The following is a 27,549-nucleotide window of genomic DNA, read 5'->3' as shown; positions in this document are numbered from 1 at the left end:
AAAAAAATTAATTAAAAAAATAAAAATAAAACGTGCTCCTTAAATAGCCCTGAATTTCAATGAAATACTGCAGAATCTGTCATCCCACTTTAACCAAAAGTTAACAGCAATAGATGTGTTTAAACCTACTTTCCTAGCCTCATCTAAGTAAGTGAACAGGTAGATTAAACATTAGGAGTCATATAAAGAACTCAATTATTTATTTTCATAAAAAGAGTAAAATACTTCTCATTATTTTGAGAACCATCAAAAGGTACCAGTTACTGAGTGCCTAACATACATCAGTCACCATGCTAGGGGCTTTATCTTCATGACATCACTGAAAAACAGTTATCATCCCCATTTTTACATAGGAAAACTTAAGTCCAAACCTGACCTAAGTCCCACAGACTTAGGCAGAGTACATGTTCTAACCTAGGTCTGACTATAAGAACCATGTTCTTCCCATTATGTCTCAATGGAATAAGAAAACTTACATTAAACTCAGTGATCTATTCATTATTTCTTTAGGTACCAAGTAATTATGAAGAATATTTCTTGGTCATGTTACTTTGTAAGGTTTTTGCGGAAGATAATCTGAATCCTGATGAACCATAGGACTGCAGAATTAAGTTGTTGTACTGTTTTTCAAACATTATTCTATCACGTGTTACATTTACATGCTCTGATTCCTGGACCCAAAACAGATTCTCCAGGTAATAGAGAATCTGCCTATTTGTAAAGTAACACTGTAACTGCTCCTGCAATGCTTAGTATCAGGAAATCATTAAAAACAACTATAAGACACAAAAATACTTGGGCTCAGGAAATAACATTTTACTATCCTAGCTCCAGTGAAGAAAAAAACTTTGAGACTTCCTAAAAACATTAAAAACAATGCACATGTATATATTTAGTAATCATGAATGCCACTAAGGCAGTAATCACATCTGCTTTTGCTTGCTACTGTTCTACTAGCTCTTAAGGCAATGCCTGGCACATATTAGGTACACAGTAAACATATCTGCTGTAGAATAAAGAGTGAAAGAAAACACAAATCTTACCGGAGTTTTCATTCCTCCACCATCCTTCCCTAGGCCCTCTCCTTTTTTCCAACCCATTTTCTCCAACATCTTCCGACCTTTGTTGCTATCAGTAATTTCACTTTTAAAAAAATGAAGGAGAGAGTTGATTTCTGTCACATTTATAATAAATGAATAAATTAAAAATAATTGGTACCACTACTTTAGAAAACTACTTTGGAAAAGTTAATACTTACGAATGAACAGATGCAGGTGCATCATCTCTTTGGAAAGTTCCTTCACTTCCAATCTGCTTCCTACGTTTTCCTGCCCTGTCTTTATATTTTGGATTCTTCAATGCCTTTTCATCTTCGTAGTCTGTATTCTTTATAAACACAAAATATTCACTGAACAAAACAAAGCTGATGAATACAAATGTAATGTCTGTGTATTTGCCTTATTAGCAAATATGGTTCAATGTGATCTCTATTGAACAATAAAGTAAAACAAGCCATGATATAAATGAAGACAACTGTTATTGAATATGCTATTTTTATTCCATCCCCTTTCAAATGTTTATATTATTCAAAGTTGTACTATAACATAATTGTATGTAGAATATAAATCATATGTAAATTATATGTAATAAGATGATATAGTAAAATAAAGTATATTTTGACTAAATGCTGTGTACTCATATTCTCAGATTAACTACCATTATTCAAAAAAAACATGGAGAACCACTGGGGTTGAGTGACTGGTTAATCATATAAATGGAGATATATTGCCCGGCCAGTGTAACTCAGTGGACTGAGAGGTCCCGGTTTAATTCCTGGTCAGCGCACATGTCTGGGATGCCGGCTCCATCCCCAGTAGGGGGCATGCAGAAGGCAGCCAATCGATGTTTCTCTCTCATATTGATGTTTCTATCTCTCTCTCTCCCCCCTTCCTCTCTCACTAAAAAAATCAATAAAAACATATTTTTAAAAAAAGAAGATAGCCCAGACAGTGTGGCTCAGTGGTTGAGTGTTGACCCATGCACCAAAAGGTCGCCAGTTCGATTCCCAGTTAGGGCACATGCCCAGGTTGTGGGCCCAATCCCCGGTGGGGAGCATGCAGGAGATGTCCAATTGATGTTTTCGCTCATTGATGTTTCTGTCCCTCTCCCTCTCCCTTCCTCTCTCTCTAAAATCAATAAAGGAAAAAAAAATTATCCAGTCATAATTTTTTCCAGTTTTGCCTATTAGAAAAAAAGCTGCTATGAACATTTGTTTACTAGTCTTTGTATAAACATATGTTTTCATTTCTCTTGGATAAATAACTCGCAATAGAATGATGAATCATAGTGAATAATATATTTAACTTTTAAATAAACTACTAAACTGTTTTCCAAAGTAATCACACTATTTGATGTTCTCACCGGCAATGTGTGAGTGTTCCAGTTCCTTTACATGCCAACCAACACTTGGTATGATTGGTCTTTTTAATTGGTTTTAATTTGCATTTCCTTAATCACTACTGATACTAAACATCTTTTCATCTGTTTATTTGCCATCTGTACATCAGCTTGAAGTGTCTATTCAAATCTCCTGCTCATTTTTAATTGACTTGTTTCAACTGAGTTTTGAAAGTTCATTATATATTCTAGATATAAGAGGTAGGATTTTTATCAGATACATGATTCGCAAATATTTTCCCAGTCTGTGGCCTATCTTTTCATTCTTCTGACAGTATCTTTGGAGTAGAAGTACTGGAAGTTCAATTTATTAATATGTTATTTTATGGATTGTGCTTTCGTTGACAGCTATCTAAAAAATATTTGCCTAAAAGATTTGTTTCTATGGTTTATCTTTCCCCCACCACCCCCTCTTCTGGGGATTGTCAGTCTATACCCCACTTCCACGTCTCTGGGACTACCCCATTCCTCAGACTGTTATGTTCATTACATTCCACAAATAAGTGAGATCATATGATACTTGTCTTTCTCTGTTTGGCTTGTTTCACTTAGGATAATACTTTCCAGGTCCCTCCATGTTGTCTCAAAGGATAAGAGATCTTTCTTTCTTACAACTGCATAGTATTCCATTGTGTATATGTACCACAGCTTATATACATGTATGCATGAACAATCGACATGGACAACAAAGCTGGGGACAGGGCGGGGAGGGAGAGGAAGGGGGGAATCACTTGGGGGGAAAGGAGAACCATCTGTAACAAAAATAAATAAATAAAAAAAAAATAAAAAATTTACTTCTAAAAGTTTTATAGTTTAAGGTTTTAAATTCATATCTATGATCCATTTTGAATTCATTTATGTTATGTGGTGCGAATCAAAGTTCTTTTTCTCATTATTTTTGCATATGGCAATTGTTTGCTGAAAAAGACCATCCTTGCCCTGGCCTGTTTGGCTTAGTGGTTAGAGTGTCAGCCCACGGACCAGTGAGACCCGGGTTCGGTTCCTGCTAAGGGCATGTACCTCAGTTGCAGTTTGTCCCTGGCCCCGGTTGGGGTCGTGTGGGTGGCAGCCAGTCGATGTGTTTCTCTCACATTGATGTTCCTCTCTCTCTCTCTCTCTCTCTCTCTCTCTCTCTCTGTCTCTCTCTCTCTCTTCCTCTCTATCTCCCTCCCGCTCTGTCTGAAAATAAGTGCAAAAATATCCTCGGGTGAGGATTAAAAAAAAAAAATTAAAAATAAAAATAAAAAGACCATCCTTTCTCCACCAAATTGCCTTCACAACTTTGTTAAAATCATATAGACCTACACCTACACACACACACACACACACACACACACACACATCTATTTATATGAATACATTTCTGGATTCATTATTCTGTTTCCCTTACCTATTTATTTATCTTTATGCCAATAGTTAGTCTTAATTACTATAGTTTATAATCAGTCTTGAAATCAGGCAGCATTAGTCCTTTAACTTATGTTCTTCAATGGTAACATTTTAATGCAAGTTTTTAAAAACCAGAATGTAGGGTACTATTATCATTTTTCTATCTCAACCTCAACAGTTGTTAAAGGTAACAGTAAACAACTAAAAGAAATTACATAAGCTTCAAAGTCATTCTAAATGACTCTTTTTTATATATATAAAATGCACTATGCATATCTAAAGGCATTTTCACTCAAAACTAGGTACACAATTTATGAACGCATATTTTAATACTTAACACCCTTACCCGTAAACCGTATTTTACTCGTATTTTCTTTAACTCTTTTCTCCTTTCCAACTCCTTTTCCTCTTTGCTTAGTGTTGGACCAACTAAAAGGAAAAAGTGAGTCTGGTTTAAAAAGAAAAACTCACTAAATCTGATAGATTTTATATAATATTACTATTTATATTTAATAATTTAAAACAAATTAACAGCATTAGTATCTGTAGATTAATCAAAAGTGCAAATAAACAATATAAAGGAATCTTGGGTTGTGATGATGTCTTTTCAGCATTTTGGTAATTAAATCTACTTAGAAAGTAAACCAAAACCCAAATATTATAGGAATGTTACAGTATGGATAACAAAAGAAACACCACATACCTTAAATTTTGATATGATTATTATAAAAGAACCCCAAATACTGTGAATTTTCCAAAGAAATGCAGACATGTGCAAAAGAAAAATCACAGAACCCAAGATTCATGTTATTTTGTAATGTGTCATACTTATTTTCATAATCTAGTATGAAAAATAAAAAATATACAATGATCATGTAAAATTGGTATTTAGGAGGAAAGCTCATGTGAAAAAAATTAGTTCTTACTAGTTCAAAGTATCTATTTAAATTTTAAAAGCCTTAGATGAGTGAGTTTAAAGCAAAACAGCGCCCAGCCAGTGTGGCTCAGTGGATTAAGCATTGTCCCATGGACTGAGAGGTCAGATCAGGGTTCAGCTCCTGGTCAGGGCACATGCCCAGGCTGCTGGCTCAATCCCAAATAGGGGGCACACAGGAGGCAGCCAATCAATGTTTTTCATTCACATTGATGGTTATTTTTCTTGTTTTTTTTAAAAAAATATATTTTTCTTGATTTTCTAGAGATAGAAACATCAATCGGCTGCCTTCCACACGCCCCATACTGGGGATCAAGCCCGCAACCAGGGCATGTGCCCTGACCTGGAATCAAACCAGGACCTCTCAGTCCATGGGATAATGCTCAATCCACTGAGTCACACTGGCGGAGCTCACTTCGATGTTTCTCTCTCTCTCTCTCCCTTCCTTCTTCTCTAAAATATCAATGAAAAACATATACATTTTCCTTATTTAAAAAAAAGCAAAATAGTTACTTCTACAGTGTTATTTACTACAGAAAATCATGGTATATACACTGATGATATATCAACATAAACTGTAAGTAGGAAAGCAAACATATCAACCAATAACTCTGAATATCTTGGCCTATTATTTTCTATGTTACTATTATATGACAGAGTTTAACTGTAGATGACTTTTTCATATCAGTAAATAGATGTTAAAAGGAAACTAATCTTTATTATAGTTATGTCACAGTTACTCTTCGGAAAACATTTAGCTGCTTCAAAAGCCTACTAAACTAGATCAGCAAAAACAGAGCTAAAGCTTATCTCCTGGTCAGAAAGTAACCTAATGCTATATATAAGAGCAGCTAAGTTATTACATAGAAAAATCAACTACAATCATAATCAACTAGCCCAGGTCTCAAATTTGAAATACATGTCATTTCTGAGTCTCATTTGATAAAATTTACTGAAATACAAATTATCTTGCCCTGGCTAGTGTGGTTCAGTTGGTTAGTGTCATCACGTTCACCAAAAAGTGGTGGGTTTAATTCCCAGCAGAAGACATACCCAGGATGCAGGTTCGATCTGGGTCAGGGAGTGTTCAGGAAGCAATCAATCAATGTTTCTCTCTCTCTCTCCCCAAATCGATAAAAAAAGAAATATAAATATCTCAATATAGTATCATATCAAAATTCATTATCAAGATATGCAGCTGGTAGCCAAATGATACATTTTTGGAACACTTCAGTGAATTACAAAGTTATCATGCCCACATATAACAATACGTTTCACATACCAAAAGATTCATCTTTCTTATCAAGACGAAGATGAGCTCTAACCTGCCCTGGTTCACAGCCATCACAGGTGTCACTGCCAGGGTGAATGTGAAAGGACAACACAGTCTCCCCAATTTTCACTTCATCTCCATGCTCAAGTACATAAGGGTCGCATTTAGTTTTAGGCTGAGGGGGAAAATTACAAAACGGAGATCTAAAAAAGTTGCATATAATTATTTTATGTCAAATGGAAGTAATGTCTAATTACAACAAAAAAATTTTGAGATGGTTCTCAGTGTCATAGACACACATACACACACATTTCCACAACTTGAAGATGATCCATAATCTACTAGTAGAGAAGATTAAAAGAACTGAGAACTTTTAATTTTTATAGTATCTATCTATTTTTAATCCTCACCCGAGGATACTTTTCCATTTATCGTCAGACAGAGTGGGAGGGAGGGAGAGAGGGGGAAAGAGAGAAACATTGATGTGAGAGAGACACATCAACTGGTTGCCTCCCATACAACCCCGACCAGGGCCTGGACTGAACTGCAAGGCTGGAATCAAACCCACAACTCTTTGGTCCACGGACTGATGCTCTAACTGCTGAGCCAAACCTGCCAAGGCTAATTTTTATATTATCAAACACCACAATCTCCTCTCTCCGTGCCCAATCCTATCAGAAATACCCAACTCAAATTTCAGTCTATTACCAAAACAAATAATCATAGTCAAAAAGATAAGGAAATAAGTGCATCATTATTCTTTTTCCTCTTGATAATTCAGTTTTATTTCATTTTTTATTCTCATAGACTAAGAATAAGACCTCCCTTCCAGTGCCAAGCATTTTATTACATGTTGAAGTTAGAAGAGTTAATTGGTTAGACATAGCCCCTGTCTTTAAGGAGTTTAAAGTTTAGCAACACTTTCATTAAAACAAAATTTTAAAAACATAAAAAAGAAAGGCCCCTAAAGTTATTGTAAAAACATTTACTCTAAATAGCTTTAAAATGCATTTACCTCTAAAAACAAGGCATAGACACACTATTTTAAGTCAAAACTTAATAGTCAAGTATTCACTTATTACATACTTCTTCAGCCCTTTCCAGGAATTCCCTTCCATGTAACAACACATTTGGACTTGAACACTGACCTAACCAAATTATATGTATAATTACTATGGCCTTCAGGAATAAAAAAATTCAGTTCAATTTTTTAAAATAATGTACAAGTAATTAATACATATACACCCACCTGAAGAATCTGTTTTCCATTAACAACTGTACCATTCTGACTGCCTTGATCCACAAGGACATAGCTTTGTAAGTCATGGTCAAAATAAATTTCTGCATGAAACTTAAAAAGAAATCAGGTAATTATAAAGTAGCATACTTTTTAAAAAATCATAGATAATTTCTGTATGATAGGATGCAACGGACTTTAGTCTCTGATAATTTAACTTTTACTCTCTTTAATACTCTTTCTGAATACAAAAGTATTATGATGTTTCTGGCAGAAAGGTGGAGGCTACAGAGGAAAAAGTCACCTATAATTCCATCTATAACGACCATTAGTAATTTACTGTGTCCTACCTTTCTACTTCTATAATATAGTAGAGACTACACTATATAAACAATTTGAAATTATTTTTTCACCTAACATAAATATTTGTACATAGCATTAAAACATTCTTAATACAAAGGTGACTTAACACATTCGAAGTCAACTTCTCAAAGAATTTTTCCAGTTTTTCAATACCCAGCACTAATCAATCACTCTCCTTGCTCCATAGCACTTTGCTTATATAACACTTATATTACACGAAGTTATTGAACTTAATGTTAGTACTGCTTATAGTACTGTTAATGTCATTGTACTGCTTACATTAGTTTACATTTTTGCTTACCTCTTAGTACATAATACAGTGCCTCACATATACTGAACATGTATTCAGTACATGTCTCTTTAATTGGATAAAGAGCTGCAGAAATATTTAATTATAAATTTCATATACAGTACAATACAGTAAGAATGTAAAATGGTGTAGCTGCTTTGGAGATGTCTAGCAGTTCCTCAAAAAGTTAAACAGAGAGTTACCATACAACCTAACAATTTTACTGCTAGGTCTGAAATTAAGAGAAATGAAAACACATCCAAACTAAAACTTGTATATGAATGTTCACAGCAGCATTATTAATAGCCAAAATGTGGAAACAATTAAAATGCCCATCGATTGATAAATAACAAAATGTAGTATAGCCATTCAATGGAATATTATTTGGCAATAAAAAGAAATGAACTACTAATATATGCTACAACATGGATGAATTTTGAGGACATGCTAAATAAGCTAGATACAAAAGATTACATGTTGTATAATTCCATTTACATAAAATGTACAGAATAGGCAAACCCACAGAGACAAAGACTGGTGGTTGCCTAAAGCTGTGGGGGTTGGAAGGAAATGAGTGACTACTATTGACTTTGTTCTTTTTTTAATTTTAATTAATTTATTTTATTAATTTTTGTTACAGATGTTTCTCCTTTTTCCCCCTCTAGACACCCTCCTCCTGATCCTGCCCTCCCCCACAGCAGTTGTCTATGTCGGTTGGTTACACATATATGCATATAAGTTCTTTCATTTATCTTATCCCCCTGCCCCCGCCCCCTCCTGAGGTCTGTCAGCCTGAATCATACTCCTTTCTATTGTCTCTAAGTCTATTTTGTTCATCAGCTTATTTTGTTCATTATATTCCACAAATAAGTGAGATCATGTGATATTTGTCTTTTTCTGATTGGCTTATTTCACTTAGCATAATACTCTCCAGGTCCCTCCATGTCGTTTCAAAGGGTAAGAGATCTTTCTTTCTTACAGCTGTATAGTACTCCATTATATATATGTACCACAGCTTTTTTATCCACTCATCTACTGATGAACACTTGGGCTGTTTCCAGATCCTAGCAATTGTAAATAGTGCTGCTATGAACATAGGGGTACATATATTCTTTCTAATTGGTATTTCAGGCTTCTTAGGATATATGCCTAGAAGTGGGATCACTGAGTTTGTTTCTTTCTATGGTGATGAAAATGTTCTAAACTTGATGTGATGATTGCATAACTCTGTGAATAACTAAAAACCTCTGAATTATACACTTTCAATGAGTCAATTGTACATGGTATATAAACTAGATCGAAATAAGGTTGTTCTTTAAAAGTTTCATAAACATATTTCAAACACACAAAAGAACATATTGAACTTATCTACCTGTGACCCAGCTTTAATAAATGTTGCCATATTTGCCGCAGATATTTAAAATATATTATCGTTGATATGTACCTCACTCCATCCATCCCTCACCCTTCCTTTTCAGAGGTTTAATGTTTATTTAATTATGGCACATCTTATTATACTTTTACCACATATGTATCCATAAACAATATGTTTATTTTGCCTGGTTTGAAACGTGATATAAATAAGTCATACTGTATGAATTTCTTATTGAGATATAACTTATATACAGGAAATTCATAGGCCTTAAATGTATAGGTTGTTGAGTTCTGACAAATGTATGCTACCATATATATTTCTTTTATTTTGCTTCTTTGGCTTAATATTATGTTATACGGTATATTCAGTTGCTGGGCACATTTGTACCATTTTGCTGAATGGTAATCCACTGTATAGATATAGCATAATCGACATAGTCTTCTGATAATGGACATCTAAGTTTTTCCCAAGATTTTGTCTTTTTTTTATCCTTACCCGAGGATATTTTTCCATTTTTGTACAGATAGAGTGGGAGGGAGAGAGGGGAAGGGAGAGAGAGGGAGAGAAACATCGACGTGAAGGGACACATAGAGTGGCTGCCACCCGCACGACCAACCAGGGCCGGGGACAAACTGCAACCGAAGTACGTGCCCTTAGTGGGAACCGAACCCGGGTCTCTCCGGACCACAGGCCGACGCTCTAACCGCTGAGCCAAACTGGCCAGGGCAAGATTTTGTCATTTTAAAAAATGTTTCGATGAACATTCTTGTACATGCAACCTTCGGGCAATGAGAGTGTTTCTCTGGGGTATATACTTAGGAATAAAATTGCTTAGCAATAGTATAGGCAATCTTAAACTTTATTAAATACTGCGATATTGTTTTCCAAAGTGGTTGTACCAATTTATATTCCAACAGCAATATAAGAATTCCTGTTGTTTTACATAGCCTTAAATAACATTTGGTATTGTTGGAATTTTGTTTTGCCAAGCATAATAGTTGTGAAATTAAATTCATCATTGTGATTTTAATTTACATTTCCCTGATTACTACTGAGGCTGAAACCTTTTCTTGTATTTATTATCCATTTGGGTTTCCTGTTCTGTAAATTTTTTCTTCGTGTCCTTGGTACATTTTATTCAACTTGGTCATTTAGAATAATAATAACTATATCAAAGGGTTTAAATATTTTCAAGTCTTCTCACTTGAAACCTTATTCCAAAAAGCTGTTCTAAATTATGCTCCCAACAAGAGTGATATTTAATAAATACAATAAATGAAAACTGACATCTTGGCTTCATTTTTATTTCTTAAATTACTAGAAAGATTGAATGGTTTTCATATGTTAAGCATGATATATCCTCTATTGTGAATTGTTTATGTCCTTTATTTATTTACCTACTGGTGTCAGAGTAGGGTTTGAAAAGTGAACTTGTATGAGCTTTTAAAATGTAAAGGATGTTTATTTTGTCATATTTGTCTGATGATTGTCCTAGTCTGCTATTTATTTCTTTTCAATCCTCACCCGAGGACATTTTTGCATTTATTTTCAAGAGGGTAAGGAGAGAAACATTGATGTGACAGAGACATATCAACTGGTTGCCACCCACACAACCCCATCTGGGGTCGGGGACAAACTGCAACCGAGGTATGTGCCTTTGGCGGGAACTAAATCCAGGACTCTCTGATCCATAGGCTGACACTCTAACCACTGAGCCAAACTGGCCAGGGCCTAGTCTGCCTTTTAAATTTGTTTCTTAACATACAAAGAATTTCAAAGTTAGATTAGTTAAAATTATATTGTCCTCTGTGATTTTTTTTTTCCTTTTTTAACTTAGAAAGTCTTCTCTTATACTTGTTTCTGCTTTTCCCCCCCAACAGTACCATGAAGTGTGTGTGTGTGTGGGGGGGGGGTAGTTTAATGTTTTTCATCTACCTGGATATGTGTGACAAAATATATACTGTCACACTGATTTCACAAAGCTAACAAATTATTTACCCCACCAGTGAACATGTTAGTTTAAAAGAAAGAAAAAGCAAAAATGTCACCAGAGAACTACATGAATTTTTGGTTTGGAGTGGGAGAAAGACTTCTCTGCTACTTAAGTTACAGATTGGGTTTACTTTGAAGGCAAAAGAATAAAGGGTCACAGGAAAGTTAAAAAGATAATTTGGTCAGAGTTAAGATTATGAGGATCTCTCTCTAAATGAGTCCAAACACAGTAAAAAGAACTAGACTTTCAAACTAATAGTGAAAAACAAATTTTATTCTAAAAAGTCAAAAAAATCATATAAATACTTTAGATCCGTATTGTAGTCCATTAAATAGAAACAAAATGGGAATGATCAAAGGTAAAAAAAAGAAAAAGAAAAACAAAAAAAGGAGGTAGAAAAACTACAGAAAATACAGTTAAAAAAAAGGATAAATATGAAGTTTAGACTCTAAGTAGCTAGACCTTTCAGTTGTTGTTTTTTTAACTTATGATTTAAGTTGCAACTCTGTCCTTATTATTTGTTTTGAAAACTCAACTGTTCTTTTTCCTGAAAGAAATCATTAGAGACTCAACTAGGAAAAACTGTAAAAGAAGAGCCTTAGGTAGGAGAGTAGAGTGTTTCTGGGTTACAAAATACTCTAAACCAGCAGTTTTCAACCTGTGGGTCATGACCCCCTTGGGGATCGCCTAAGACATAACAGTAGCAAAATTACAGTTATGAAGTAGCAACAAAAATAATTTTTTGGTTGGACATCACCACAACATGAGAAACTGTATTAAAGGGTCTCAGCATTAGGAAGGTTGAGAACCACTGACTAAACTCTAAGTAACCATCAACTAAAAGTAGCCTGAATCCAGGTCTGATTCCTTTTTGAACTGTCATATCTAGTATATTTATTTCACTCAATAAAAATCTATTAAATGGGTATTACTTCAATACCTAAATTAATCCACAGTTCCTTTTTCTTTTTCTATCCTCACCCAAGGACATTTTGCACTTATCTTCAGATAGAGCAGGAGGGAGAGGAGGAAGAGAAAGAGAAACATCTAGTGGTTGCCACCCCCACGACTACAACTGGAGCCGGGGACAAACTGCAATCAGGGTAGGTGCCCTTAGCGGGAACCAAACCCGGGACTCTCTGGTCCACAGGCCGACATTCGAACCGCTGAGCCAAACCAGCCAGGGCTTAATTCACATTTTCTACTCCTGCTCCAGATTGTTAAAAACTAAACATAATTTAGTTAATTCAAATTGTGATGAATTTTTATTTTCTCAAGCAGTGGAATAAACAAATCTGCATTGCTTGTATTATCATTACTACACTATTAACCTTTCTAGTAAATGGGAAAAGCCCTAAGCTTTCTGCTATAATGATTTATATAATCATATCAAGGTGCTACACCTGTAAAATCAAAGAGCTTACCTTACTGACACCAACTTCAGGGATTCGAAGAGTATGCTCCATATCTTTTTCTCTGCACAGTTAAGAAAAATGTATTTAATAATTTTTGAAGCATATACAAATGCAGCACTTAGAGACATGAAAATAATTTTTTACCAGATTTTATTTTAAAAGATAATGATTAAAACAAGATATGTTAAAATTCAAGTCTCTCTATCACACTAAGTCCAGTTTCCTTAATCATACTCTAAATTTCCTACTTGAAGGAGATTCCAGAATTACTTTTATTCTTTCGTACATCTATCACAGGCTAATAAACTTCTAGTGGGACAAAATATTCTTTGCACTAATGTCAATTATTTATTCCAGATCTGTTTATTATGTTCCCATTTCTATTACCTCATATAAAAGGAGCACACTATTCTCCAAGAATTTAAAATTAAAGTATTGCACAGAATCTGCATTAAGGATAAATTATCTTTCCAGTTAGGAAGGAAGGAAATTATCTTACTCATGATTAAAACCTACCTCTCTAGCAAGCTGGTTATGAGCTACAAAGGGGTAAAGGAAAAGCAGAGGTGGCTAATACTAAGTTAGATAAGTAATTTAAACCTAAAAAAGGTCATACAAAAGGTAACAAAATAACAAAATCTCTGTGAAAGGTATCAAAAAGATTTTATCTCTTTACACAGGCAGTTCCCTTTTGGGACTATGAAGTCCTACCCCTGACTGATTTCCAAAAGCAAGTGTCAGTAATATTTTTTGAGTACCACATACAAGTATCTTGAGTAACAAGTATCATGCACATTTCATAACTGCTCAAGAAATGTACAATCCACTAGAATAAGACACATATACAAATATAATAATATTAAACATTTTACCTTCCAATTGTAGCAGGGTTTACAGCTGTAATGATAAAAAGTGATCCTGTCTGCAACACTGGTGATCTAATAACAATTACCCTAATACAAGGGGGCCAAATTTTTTCCTCATCTGCCAAAAAAACAAATGGGTAAATATTAACCAAATGCTATGGAAAAAAATTAGAAATGTCTAGGGATAATAGGAGGTACCCTTAAAATAAAAATATATTGATCAAAAGTCTTAATTCTGTTTTAAATAACCTTCTTAAATCCTGCTATATGACATAATGCAATTAGTAAGACTTAACAGTTACCAATTCAAAGTGATCAACCTAAAGGTATTCTGCAAAGTCCGTATATTTAACAATTATAAAATAATCAACTCTCCTCTTAAGATTGTGGAATTTAAAAATATCACAAACAAGCATTTTTATGTTAAGTTAGAAAAACTGAGTCTAATCTACCTTTTAAAAAATATAAGAAACTGTTAAGAACAAAATAAACTCATATACTCTAAGATGAGATCCTGGGTTTTAAAAGTATGTTTTTATATCCTCAAGTAAAAAAAATATATATATATTAGATTTATCATAATACCTATATATCTGAATTCATGGACTACACTTCTTTAATTTAAAGAAGGAGAGGCAACTTGCTCTTCCCTTCTCAATTATAAGAGTGAATTATAAACATCTAACCCACTAAAATAGACTTAATACATACTTTAGGATTAGGGCATAGGTAACCTGGTCTTGTGTTCTGTTGACTAGGCCATTCGAGGCAGTGAAACTTGAAGGCCCAAGTGTTAGTCATTTATTCACATCCTACTCCCTAAGAATAACCAACAGTAGCCCACAAAACTTTCAATAATGTCATGAAAATAATCAATTTAAAACAATGAGTTTTATTTTTTGGCAGATACACTAACATTTTTAACAGTGTTGCTCTGTTTACAATGACCAGACTGGTTTATTTATGTAAAATTATATAATGGTTATTTACTCACCTTCATCCTCAGTATCTTCTGCAGTTACATTGTCTTCACTGGTAATGTCTTCATCATAACTGTCCTCAGTCTGAGAGTCTGTAATTTCACCTTCTTCTGGCTCACTATCAGACTCTAGGATTTTCTCATCTTTAAATGAAGTTGAATTATAGATGTTTTCATTAAGAGAAAATTCTGTAGGCTTTCCACTAACTGGAACAGTGAATTCCAGGGAACTATTTTTATAACGAATGTCTATTTTGGCCTTCTTTTTCACATTTACACAATCTTCTCCCTCACTGCAGTTCATATGTTCGATACTGGATGCTTTTTGATCTTCTGAATTCAAATCCTAAAAAAAAGATGGGTGGGAAGAATAATCTTAAACATGACCACTTTATAATGCCAAATGTTACAATGAATGAGTGAAGATATATGTACAGTGAAATAACAATAGCTATTAGCTGTACCCCCTCTTCTGCTCATGTTCCCTTTCTTGCTTAAATACATTATCACCCACTTAGCATCCAAATAAAAAATCTTAGTTATCTTTGACATCCCCTTAAGCACCACATGAAATGAATTACCAAGCAATACAAATAATTTTTACAATTTATCTCAATTCGCTCCTCTTACCTATTTCCAATCCTAACTGTCCCAGTCCAGGCCCTCATCACATACTGCCTGGACCAGGTGACAGTCTAGACCAATGCTGTCCAATAAAAAAATAATGCAGCCCTGGCCAGTTTGGCTCAGAGGTTAGAGCGTCGGCCTGCGGTCCAGAGAGACCCGGGTTCGGTTCTCGCTAAGGGTATGTACGTCGGCTGCAGTTTGTCCCCGGCCCTGGTTGGGTTGTGCGGGTGGCAGCCACTCGATGTGTCCCTTTCACGTCGATGTTTCTCTCTCTCTCTTTCTCTTCCTCTCTCTCCCTCTATCTGAACAAAAAATGGAAAAAATGTCCTCAGGTGAGGATAAAAAAAATAAAATAAAATAATGCAAGCCATATTTATAATTAAAAATTTTCTAATAGCCTCATTAAAAAGGTAAAAAGAAGTAAAATTCACTTTATTATTATCTAATCCAGTATTTACAAAATATTATCATTTAATATATTATTATTTAATCAATATAAAAACTACCAATGAAATATTTTACATGGATTTTTTGTACTGCCTTCCAAATTTAGTACAGTTTATACTTACAATACATCTTAATTAGAGCCAGCTATATTTCCAGTGCTCAGCAGCCACATGTGGTCAGTGGCTACCTTATTGGACAGTAAAGGCCTGGAGAATACATCTACACTAAATTTTGTTTTGAACTTTTAACCAATTATCAAGTCAAAACATAAAATAAAGAATTGGCTTTCATTACAGCAGAGTTTTAAAGATCCAAATGTACCTAATGTAGCAGAACAGTAATTTCACTAAAATATAGCACTTTATAGAGTTGGTTATATAATATACAACAGTTCAATGTACAGACAAATCAGTTGCATTTTTGTTTATTCCAAAATTCCAAATTATCTGGCATAACCCTTTTATTATTTATTATACAATTATATTGGGCACGCCTTTTGATAAATGAACAAATCTATTATTTTAACCATAGAAGGAGAAGAGTTATTTCTCCCCTTTTTTCTTTGGTTTGTAACACATTGAATTTTCTTTCTACCTTAGAGCTACATAAGGAAGTGAATGAATATATTCTGTTATTTTATGAAATATGAGAGTATCTTAAACACATTTAACAGCAGCATAAATTCAGTTTGGAGACTGGCTAAACACTCACAGAGTGATAAACTACATATACTTCCAGCAATACAAACTCACCAAGGACAAGAACAAGGGCAAGTAGCTGAGCAACTAGGAGCTTTAAAGGCCACTGTGAATTATAGCAAAAAATTTTCCTATCTAAATATTCTTTATAAAAAGCAGTTTCCAATCTTGTGTATTTTACTATTATTGCTTATAGGACAACAAATGAAAGGGGAAAATGAGTGAAACTGCCAGAGGTACTACTTCTAAAAATCTATTTTCCAGAATGTTAAATATTCATTAAGAGATAAGGGACATGTGGGCATTGGGGAATATATGGATATTTCATTATTTACTCCTATCTCCTCACTCTACTATCTTCTTTCCACATACCCTCCACCTACAAAGAATGAGGCTCAAGAGTACCTTAAAAAATAAAGAAAAGGTGAGGATGTCTTAACTGGTCTCACATGCTTGAATTTTCAAAATTTCATCAAGAATTTTTCTTAAGCCCCCGTCTTACAGTTGACATATTTTCAAAAAAGGGTGGTAAAGATGAGCAGTTATGGGCCCAGCCAGAGTGGCTCAGTTGGTCGAGCATTGTCCTTTGCACAGAAGGGTTGCCAGTGTACATACCTGGGTTTCAATTTGATCCCCGGTTGGAGTATGTACAGAAGGCAGGCGATCAATGTTTCTCTCTCTCTCCCTCCCTCTTCCCCTCTCTAAACATGTCCTTAGGTGAGGATTTAAAAAAAAAAAAAAAAAAAAAAAAACTAAGATGAGCAGTTATGGGAGCTAAACGGAACCAAAATCCCACCATATGTTTTCAAATTTCATTCTCTGGTTTGTCAGAAAGGCCTTTTTGATGACTGGTATAAGTTCTTTTCTTATTGCTAGGGAAAAATATGTTTACAACCTATCCTCTCAAACAGTTCAATCACCAGTAACAGGTAGGAGTCATTAAAATGTAATTCTTGCCCTGGCCAGTTTGGCTCAGCGGTTAGAGTGTCGGCCTGTGGTCCTGAGAGACCCGGGTTCGGTTCCCGCTAAGGTCATGTACCTCGGTTGCAGTTTGTCCCCGGCCCTGGTTGGTCGTGAGGGTGGCAGCCACTCGATGTGTTCCTTTCGCATCGATGTTTTTCTCTCTCCCTCCCACTCTACCTGAACAAAAAATGGAAAAATGTCCTCGAGTGAGGATAAAAAAAAAAAAAATGTAGTTCTTGAAAGTAAAGAGAAAAATCACTTTTAGTATTTTAGTTACATACTCTTCTATTTACATGCACTGTCAGTGAAAACAGTAGAGAAGTAGAAACACATCAAATACAAAATAGAAAAGAAATTCAACAGGATCCCAATTCCATATCTGAACTTGGATATTATATATTTTTTAATGTTTTTCTTTGGTTAAGGAGAGAAAAACATGAGATAAAATTTTAAAAATGAAGTATCAAATAGTTGCCACAATCCACAAAATGCCAATACAAAAAATAAGCCTCATTTCCTGCCTATAAACTATCAACCTTATCTGTGGAGTGAGCAGAAATAACAGCACTAATAACTTGTTTATACTTTCCTTCTTTCAAGTTAACATTGTATCACAACTATTTTTTTAAATTCCCCTCATTCTTCCTGACTACCATTTTAAGGCATAGATAATGCTTTCCAATTAAATATATTATCATTTTCTTAACCAATATCTTGTGAGCTATTTGAACTTTTAATTTTTTTTGTATTCTATTCTTATAAATATTGCTATATAACTATACAAAGGTGTTTTTATTTCTTTGGATTTAAAAAATAATGAGAAGTTACCAGAAACAAGATATTTCCCATTGAAAAATATCAACATTTTACAGTTGTTCATACAAACAGCCAATCTATTTTCCAAAAAGATACCAATTTATACTCTAATAAAGATGCACCTACTCTGTATTTGCCAGAAACACATTTTTTTTTAAATGTTTGTTAACATAATAGGTAAAAAATTGCTCAATGTGACTAAGAAAGCTAAACTTTTATATACATCTCCTTACAAACTATGTTTTTGTTTCATTGTGAATTGTGCAGACATCAACTTATCAACTAAGGGTCTGAAAATTTTTCCAACTTATGTAACACAAGAATATTTTATCTGCCCTAAATCTATCTCTTTCAAACTTTTAAGAAATTCCTTGGAGGGAGAATCTGTGAAACAGACTAATGTAAATGCTCCTTGCTTAATAGAGTCTGATACCTTTTTATTTTAATGGATATGGGATATGTTTGAAATGCAGAGTTACTGAATGATTTTCAGTTTCATAAAAAATGTTGGCTTAACTATATCACCATTACAGAAATTTTAAAAATTAGGAAGACAATACCTTTTCCTCATTTGTTGTAGAAGAATCTGGATCCTTTCTTTTCTTCTTCAACTTTTTATCTTTACTTTGTTTTGTGCCAGAAGTCTGATAAGGTTGCAAATCTACTCGAGAATGAAATTGGTATCGACCACTTTCCACATCACAATAGTAATAAATTCCAGTAGAAGGATCATAATATAGTTGATTTTCCTTTTAGAATCAAGAAAACAGTAATATTTATATAAGATAAAACAAAAGTAAACGATAGAAATGTCAAACATATTCAAGTATAGTAAATGTCTGTTTCTTTGAAGAACTGTAGTATTTTTTGAAGATAGTAAGTAAAAATATCACAATGAAAAATGCTTGGTCCTGGCCAGCGTGGCTCAGTTAGTTGAGTGTCCTGCCACGCACTAAGAGGTCTCCAGTTTTATTCTAGTCAGGGCACATGTCCGGGGTTTCCAGCTCAATCTCCAGTAGGGGGTGTGTAAGAGGCATCCCATAGATAAATGTTTCTCTCTCATAGACGTCTTCTCTCTCTTTCTCTCAAATCAATAAAAACATATTTCTTAAAAAAAGAAAAATGCTTTTTAAAAAAAGTATTTTTCAAAATACGTTCCCATTCAATATCTGCTCTAATTTTCCTTGGGTGAAAAATGAGTACATTTAAATATTAAATTGAATCATGAAATTGCCAATATTTGACGATTTTTTAACTAGAGAAATAGCAATTTCATATGGTTCGACTTAATACATCAATGAAAAATTATAACAAGAAACTTTTTAGAAGTTATGAAAACTAAGGCATGCATCAGAAAAAAGCTAAGCACATGAAAGCAATTCCAGACTCATTATCCTTAAGATTACACAATAATGATTTGGTAATATAAACCCCTGAACCCTTCTCTGTCATAAAACAAAGATTTGCCTTTTAACGTTCATGACTTAAAGTCTTGTAGAAAAATTTGGAAATCAAGTTAAGTTCATAAATACTAAAACATAATGTTCTATACAAAGAAATCAATAAAAAATCATCTTTACTTAATTAATTCTACAGTAAAAGACTTACTAAAGCAAAACAGCCACACAAAAATAAATTTTGGCAATTTATGGATGAAAGCTAGAAAGATAAAAATTATGTAATCATCTGCATTTTGTAGGTATTGGCAAGTACTCTATAATCATGATTTAATTCAAAGTCTGTATTTTCTTTTCATCATAAATCTATGCAGATCAGACCTGGAAACCTCTTATGATGTACTCAAATTAAACTAATACTTCCTGGAAAAAAAAATTTATTTTTCTAATTGTCGATACTATTGCAATTTACTGTCTTTACTGTCTTTAATTTATTTGCAAATCTCTTACAAAAATATTTTGAATTCTATATTTCGCTTAACTTAAAAACTGAATGGACATGTTCTAACCTTTATTTCTAGTGATAACATTTATATCATAAACCTTTTAATCTGTTATGTCTTTCAGTCCAAAATATAGTCATTTTCAAAAATATTTTTAAGTTTTTATTTAATTAAAATGAAAATTAGCACAATAAAAATAATAAAACAATGAGGTCCCTAATTTACTGAAACATATAACCTGCAGAACGTAACTAACCATTTACAGAATAAATGTCCAGAGAAAAAATACAAAAAGGAAGGAAGAAGAATGACAAAGACTAATATCATATACTCGGAAAATCTGTATTTTCCTCCAAATAAGGAATAACTACTCTCTTTAGTAATAAGAGTTTAAACATTAATTTTCTGGGTATTAACTAGCATTGTCAATTAGCCTAGTCCTGGTGAAAAAATACTCTCTCTTTACAAAGGATTTACAAAGTACATATACCAAGTACGTATACCGAATGCAAACTTGACAAGCTAATGCAATTCCTATCTAAGACATTTAGCATTATCATTATATTCTGTAGATTACTTAACAATACTTCCAGTAACTGGAATGATGAACATCTGGTTCACTTTTGGGTACTACCTTCTGTAATTCCTGAGGATCAGATCACATGCCTAAACTATCAAGGTACGTGAGTTCCATCAATGTCATCAAATCCTGATTTAAAATCCAATTAAGTGCCAGACTTCAATAGCCATCACACTGTAGTATATCATACTGTATTATAAATCAAGAAATTACTTTTCTGGTTCTGTCCTAGTCAGTGGTCCATCATATTTCTGATTCCACACTGAATTCCTAGTTCTCACTGTTAACAGATTGATTTTTCAAAAGTGAAATGCTTAGAAGCCACAGAATATAAACCACTAATAATAAATATGCTATGACAAATTCAAGAAAAAGATTCCCTCTATGGCCTCAAATGGTTCATAAGTATTTGAAACAAACAAAAATCTCACCCAAGGCTAGAATTAACGATGTCACTTCCTTATAAAGTCTATAAAAAAAATGTTAGTTTAGGTTCTCAAAATTTTACAATAATGTAGTTGTCTGCTTTTATTAATAAATGCTCCAACACTTTTGTATGTTCCTTTCTATATAAAAGGTTATTAGACCTCTCTAAAATATTAATTTATAATAATCATAATTAGCTTATTTATTTATAAGTCTAGAAGTGTAGTATCATAAGCTATTCTATAATTCTTTGCTGTTTTCAAATACCTTTGAATCAAACAATTTTTAAACGCAGCTTCTTGCTTTTCTTAGTTAAGCTTAGGGTTTAGTATTTTGTATCAAGCATCTAAGTATACAATTACAGTATTGAAAGGTTTAAGATACTTACAGAATCATAATAGAAACCTGTGCTGTGGTCAAAATACAGTCCAGTATTCTCATCATAACTAAATCCAGTCTGTGATACAGCAGCTTCTGCTGCAGCTCTCAAACTTTCAGCTAATGAAGAACCTTCTAAGGATGTATCTTCTGTTGCTAACACAGATGCTGGCTCCTAGGTGAGATATATTTATGTCAAGTAAGACAAAAATGTCCTTACATCAACTTAAAATTAGCAAAATTCAAAATAGACATAAAAGCTCTTTTAAATAATAAGACTTCAATTTCTGTAATGGAAGGGATGGCTATCAATTACAATTTGATCCACTTTAAAAAATATTTACTAGTATACCAATTAATTCAATTTTGACTCAGTTTTGAAGACACTAAAAGTAAATGACCATTACTCAAAAATAAATTCCTGATACCACAGGGAAGTAATCCACAAAATAGAGACTCTGAAATATTCTTTAAGACAAACAATCTAGATTCTTCCATAATCATAGGTCCAAAGAGAAAAAAATTTTTTAGAAGAGAGATGGAGGACAAAGCTATGGATTATGTGAGATTTATTACAGCATTAGCAGTTACACTGTATGAACCTTCCTGGGATCCTGGCTCAAACAGGCAACTACAGAAAAAATTTATAGAACATTCAGGAAAATTTGAACTGTAGCAGGATATATGATATTAAGGAAGCATTAAAAAATTTTTGTTGTGGACCTGGGTGGGTAACTCAATTGGTTGCAATATCATCACATACCCCAAAAGGTTTCGGATTCGGTTCCAAGTCCGGGCACATATCTAGGTTGCCGGTTTGGTCCCCAATCAGGCACGTATGGAAAGCAACCAATTGATGTTCTCTCTCTCTCTCTCAAAAATATCAATAAAAACATATTTTTAAAAAATTTTTTGTTGTGAACAAGGTAACTGTGGTAGTTGAACAAAATTTTTTGGTTGAGTCAATATATACTGACAAATTTTCTATTTTAGTTCGTGTACATCATAAGTTTTAAGAACACAACAAAGTAAGAAACAATGTAAGAATTTATTCTAATTTTTGTTTCTCTAAATGTGTAATATTCTGCATAATTATACACAGAATATTTACCACACTTGTATATGTTGTGATGGACCAAAGAAGTCAATTTGCATATTAACAATTATGAAGGACAAGTTCTTGGGTATCAATAATATCATGTTAAGCATTTTATTACCTGTGAATTTGAGGCAAAATGGTCCTCTTGTCCACATTCAACCTCTTCCGTCACATCAGTACCAGTGTAAGCATCATTTTCTATTTGTAACTGGTCTTTAGAATTATAAGTAGAAACCTCAATATCCTGATCTTGCTGAACTGAGAGTTCTGTTACTTTATTTGGAAGACTAATATCCTTATAGTATGTCTGATAATAATAATCTATAGTAAAAACAAATTGTGATACATATTAGAATAGTGTATATAAAAAGGACTTAATTCTAAAACATTGGCACTGGCACGGCCTATGTGGCTCAATGGTTTAGCATCGACCCATGTACCAGGAGGTCACCAGTTCGATTCCCAGTCAGGGCACATGCCCAAGTTGTGGACCAGATCTCCAGTGGGGGGCATTCAGGAGGTGGCCGATCCTCGATGTTTCCATCTCTCTCCCCCTCTCCCTTCCTCTCTCTCTAAAATCAATAAATAAAAATAAAAATAAAAATAAATAAATAAAACACTGGCACTGAACACAAAACAGCATACACTGGAAATAAATCATATTTTTACAATTGTACACATTTTAACAGATTAAAATTGATAATACAGATAAATCTGCAGAAGCTTATATATCTAAATCTAATGTTACTTTAAGTACCTTAGCCGTCAAGCTAAAAAAAAAAGGTAAGCAGATTTGGATTTTCCACAGCAAGACTAAAAAAAGAAAACAGGTAGATAAACTATATTCTGTCAAAAAAGATTTAGCACTCTAAACAATTTCTAACCACACACTTTAATATCACTGAGTGTCAAGTGATAATGAAATAAAGACAACATGTCAAGGGTAGACTTCTCTGTCAAATTTCTCTCTTGATGCTAACTTTAAAAATATATATTATACAGATATGTAATATTAATGCTATTGCTATGTTTAGCAACTTAGCTAAATTATATACTGAATAAAATAAGGCAAAACTTAATGGAGAAAATCATTTCTTGTGATCTCTATTTATTAAAATTCACTTGCTCTGTTATTTTGCCTCACAACATAATTCCAGTGATGAGGCCATGGTTGTGGGCCTAACACAATACTAAGTGCAATGCATCAACAAGAAAACATATGCAACTGGTCACATGGAAGACCAGATATGAGAGTAAATGGCTCACAGTGTGACAGAAACTATTCAGCGAATGTGCCACTAAAAACACAGTGGCAATCCTATGTATGTATAGAAATAACAATACAGCCCAGCCAAGTGTATCTCAGTAGATTGAGCACTGGCCCATGTACCAAGAGGTCGCTGGTTGGATTCCTGGTCAGGGTACATGCCCAGGTTGCGGGCTTGATCCCTGGTGTGGTCGTGCAGGAGGCAGCTGATCAATGTTTCTTTCTCATCAATGTTTCTATCTCTCTCTCCCTCTCCCTTCCTCTCTCTCTAAAAAAAAAAATCAATAAACAACATTTTTTAAAAACAGAAATGACAATACATTTATATTTTTGCACCAGTAGAGCAAATAAATTATCTGAAAATATGTAATCATTTGTCTATTTTAAATTTAAAGAACACTCCATGTTAGCATGACTTGAATGTGATAGTGTTAGGATAGCTCCATTTTCAACTGAATACCTGAGATTGACCAAGGAGGGTGGTTCTCTGTTTGTACTTCTACATCAGACTTCTTATTATCTTCGTTTCTCCCACAATAGAGTATTTTACTGAGTTCTTCTACCTAAAAGAAAACAAGGCTTTAGGAAAAAGAAATCATATAGCAATCTAAAAATATGCACACTATTCTCCTGAAATTACAATTAGTTTCTCTTGGTAAAAGTTTTAGAGAAGTACCAATAGTAGCTGGTTTCCTTTTCGGAAAAACTGAAAATTCTATCATTTACTTTCTTTCATCATTTACATTTGCAGAGGGAGATGTTTTCAATTCTTATACTCTCTTGCTAAACCTCAAAATATCCCCTTTGAAAATCAGACTGACTAAATTAATAGGACTTTATGAACAGAATCCTTTATTTCTAAAATATAAGAATGTTTTTATACTAACATTTTAATTGGTCATCAGTGCTCTCTAAATGAGAAAAACAGTAATTCCCATGCATTGCATTAAAAAGTACTTTAATGTATGCTTTTTCTTTATTAAATAGTCTTATGACTAAATAACTGCAGCAGAAGAAAACAGAAGTGACTGCCTCACTGACTGCCAAAGCTAGAGCAACAGAGTGCAGAAATACCCATTAGCAGATAAGGAACAGCCTCAATAACCTGAGTTACACAAGATCTAAGAGTGAGATGTCTATTACAGGCATGAAACTAAAAAACAAGCCTCTAAATATTTCTTTGATGATACATAAAGCTTAAAAGGAGAAAGGTGATAAAACTGAATATATAGATTATCTAGGCACTTCATAAATGATCAGATATGCTAATACAACCAGGGCTGGAACTAGGTTGAAGCAAGCAAGGTAACTAGGGAACAAATTAAGGAGGCACTCCATCACAGCTTCCTGCAAGTACTGGGCCTATTCCTGAGAACCACTGCCTTGTTAAATTTTTCACCCTAGACTACTGATTGCCTTGCCCTAGTCTTGGTTCTGCCACTATCACTATTACTATGAACTAGATGATTTAGTTAGTATCTGCTACATGCTAGGCACTGTATTTGTTAGTTTGGATAGCATCTTTATTAATTCTTACAACCATCTTACAAATTAGTTCTCCTAATCCCCATTTTACATGTGAGAAATCTGAAGAGACAAAGTAATTTGCACAAGTTTGGTTTTGTTTGTTTTTCTCTCCAAAGCTTGGACATATTATGTCTTTCTAATGGTTCACCCACAATTCTCAACCCAACTTTTTACTGCTCTAGATAAAAATACTATTTAGTAATTCAGGGATACAGTTACCAAACTCCACTACCACCAGGGAAGGATGACTAAGAGGAGAGTAAGAAGTATTTACTATCACCAATAGAGTTGAGACTTTCTATCATTTCAATTTTTCATGTTAGACCACCCTTAAATTAACACTAATAACCAAAATGCTGGCTCTTCAAAGAGTAGCTTTTTTTTTTTTTTTTAGGATTTCTATAGCAAGTAGTACTTGAACAATTGGGAATTATAAAAAGGTTTTCTTAAAGGCTGTCATATATTGCTCTCTTTTCTCAAAGATATTTTAACATTTGTAATTTCCTAGCACAGTCATACATTACAGGTGTTCAAGAACTAGTTGTTGAGTAAACAAACTCAAATTTTCTATGTCTATATGCAATGGGCACACCAAGTCATTGCAACTCTGCAGGTATTTTCATAGATAATTTGATACCATGCATAACAAAGTCTGATGACGTTTAAGGGTTCAGAAAGGTTTTAGGAAAGGTACCAATGTATTACAGAGGGCTAGACAATCATTTAATTGAAATTAATAATTACGTGAAAATAACTTATCCGGACACAGTGCAACTGCCAAACAAATTAAGTTGGGAAGAAGTATTATGCTTCTGTTTCAAAGTTTTTTAAGTGTGAGTTTAAAAGTACGTCCTTACTGTTTTATAAAAATGGTTAGTTGCTTAGTGTCTCTAACAAAGAAAGTTCTATCTTCCCTACTTCCAACAGAAAACTCAAAATGATAAACGCCCATAATGACAATCTTTCACAGGGTGTTCAAATTTGTTCGTGCTTAATTTAAGCTTCGCCTGTGTGGCACTAACATTCTCATTTGTATGGTCAACCAAAGATCAGTACCCGTTCACACATCTAGTGAGAGATGGGATTTGGATTCAAGTCCGGCACGTCAACAAACTCAAAAGTAATCTAGAATAAATTATAATCGTGCCTGCTGCCAATGGGCGGTACCGACAAGTGAGAATGAATACAATGTAAAAGCACAGAAGTTCAATTCACACCAGCCGTAACTTCTGCTCACGTACTATCTAAATCGAGTAACCCGAACTCAGGTTTGCTCCAAATGTACTCTGAATTTTAATCGCACTGAACTTTTACTTCTTTCAAGTACTTTTGGGCCCCTGCCAGGGACTGTCAGAGGCTCCGAAGACCTCGTCTCGGGCTGGACCGGCGCGGGGCTGGAGGCGGACCGCGCACCTGGGTGCGGAGCTCCTGGTTGTTGCTCTCGGCGCTCTGGTACAGACGCTCTGTGTGATGCAGCAGCTTCTCGATCTCCCGCACCTGCCGCTTGCAGCTGCGCAGCTCGCGTTCCAACTTCTCCACCTTCCGCCTCAACTGGGCCAGCTCGGGCTCGGGGGAGGTGGGTGGCGATGGTGACAACGAAGGAGACGGCGCCTCGGACGCCATGGAGTCCGGCGCCAGGCGGCCCGTGGGCGCGAAGGGGCTGCGCTCAGACTGAGGTGCACGCTGGCGGCCCCAGAAGCCACGCGAGCGCGCGGGCAGCGAAAGGCGGCCTCATACCCGCCCGGCCGCGGCGGCCCCTCGCCATGGCGTCCTGAAGCTCGTTGCCTGTAGCCGAGAGGACCTGCGGACAACGAGCGAGGGGAAGGCGGATGGACCCAGCTCAATCCGCCCGGCTTTGAAACAGTAAAACTTTATTAATAAATACCTTCCCCAGCTACCGAGGCAGTCGCAGGAGGGTTTAGAGAAATGGGAGGGCCAGAGAAGCAAGAGCCAGAAGCGCTCTGGCCTTTCCTGGGCGGAACCGGAAACGACAGCGCCCGCGGTGGGCGGGGCCAAGACCGAAAGGGAAGCGACGGGGAGCGGGAAGGGCCTCACCGTGCACATGCGCACTTCCCGCCGACTGCTGTGGGCCGGGCGGTATGTGAGTGTGGGAAAGTGGCTAACGGAGACCTGGAGTGGCAAAGAAGGTCGCAGCCTTTGGTCTCAGGCTTTTGCGCTCGCGAAGCATACTCTTTGACATTCTTCACTATTTTTTGGTTTGGTCCCATTTTTTAGTTATTATTTTGTACTT

General features: G+C 34.8%; 1 protein-coding gene across 9 annotated transcripts in view; it reads right to left on the bottom strand.

Moving 5' to 3' along the window:
• AGGF1 (angiogenic factor with G-patch and FHA domains 1) overlaps window positions 1-27,299 on the bottom strand; it is a 119,790-nt gene extending 92,491 nt beyond the window's left edge. For 7 of the 9 annotated variants that reach the window (XR_004961639.1, XR_004961640.1, XR_004961641.1 and 4 more), the window contains exons 1-13: window positions 26,712-27,253; window positions 24,232-24,334; window positions 22,623-22,825; window positions 21,416-21,580; window positions 18,682-18,870; window positions 14,586-14,916; window positions 13,598-13,709; window positions 12,735-12,786; window positions 7,303-7,404; window positions 6,063-6,228; window positions 4,193-4,275; window positions 1,259-1,386; window positions 1,044-1,143 (exon numbers count right to left, since the gene is read on the bottom strand). Coding sequence is in view for 2 of the 9 variants with exons in the window: in XM_036278994.1 (XP_036134887.1) it covers window positions 1,044-1,143; window positions 1,259-1,386; window positions 4,193-4,275; window positions 6,063-6,228; window positions 7,303-7,404; window positions 12,735-12,786; window positions 13,598-13,709; window positions 14,586-14,916; window positions 18,682-18,870; window positions 21,416-21,580; window positions 22,623-22,825; window positions 24,232-24,334; window positions 26,712-26,921 (1,944 nt within the window). In the remaining 7 variants the exon portion in view is untranslated. Of the gene's footprint in view, window positions 1-1,043; window positions 1,144-1,258; window positions 1,387-4,192; window positions 4,276-6,062; window positions 6,229-7,302; window positions 7,405-12,734; window positions 12,787-13,597; window positions 13,710-14,585; window positions 14,917-18,681; window positions 18,871-21,415; window positions 21,581-22,622; window positions 22,826-24,231; window positions 24,335-26,711 lie in introns of those variants that run through there. The other 2 variants (XM_036278995.1, XR_004961645.1) reach the window with 2 other exon arrangements.
• Window positions 27,300-27,549: the final 250 nt, after the last annotated feature.

The sequence above is a fragment of the Molossus molossus genome, unplaced genomic scaffold (assembly GCF_014108415.1).
Source record: "Molossus molossus isolate mMolMol1 unplaced genomic scaffold, mMolMol1.p scaffold_m16_p_3, whole genome shotgun sequence".
Classification (NCBI taxonomy): Eukaryota; Metazoa; Chordata; class Mammalia; order Chiroptera; family Molossidae; genus Molossus; species Molossus molossus.
The sequence above is the reverse complement of the archived record's forward strand: the minus strand, read 5'-3'. Positions and strand labels throughout refer to the sequence as shown.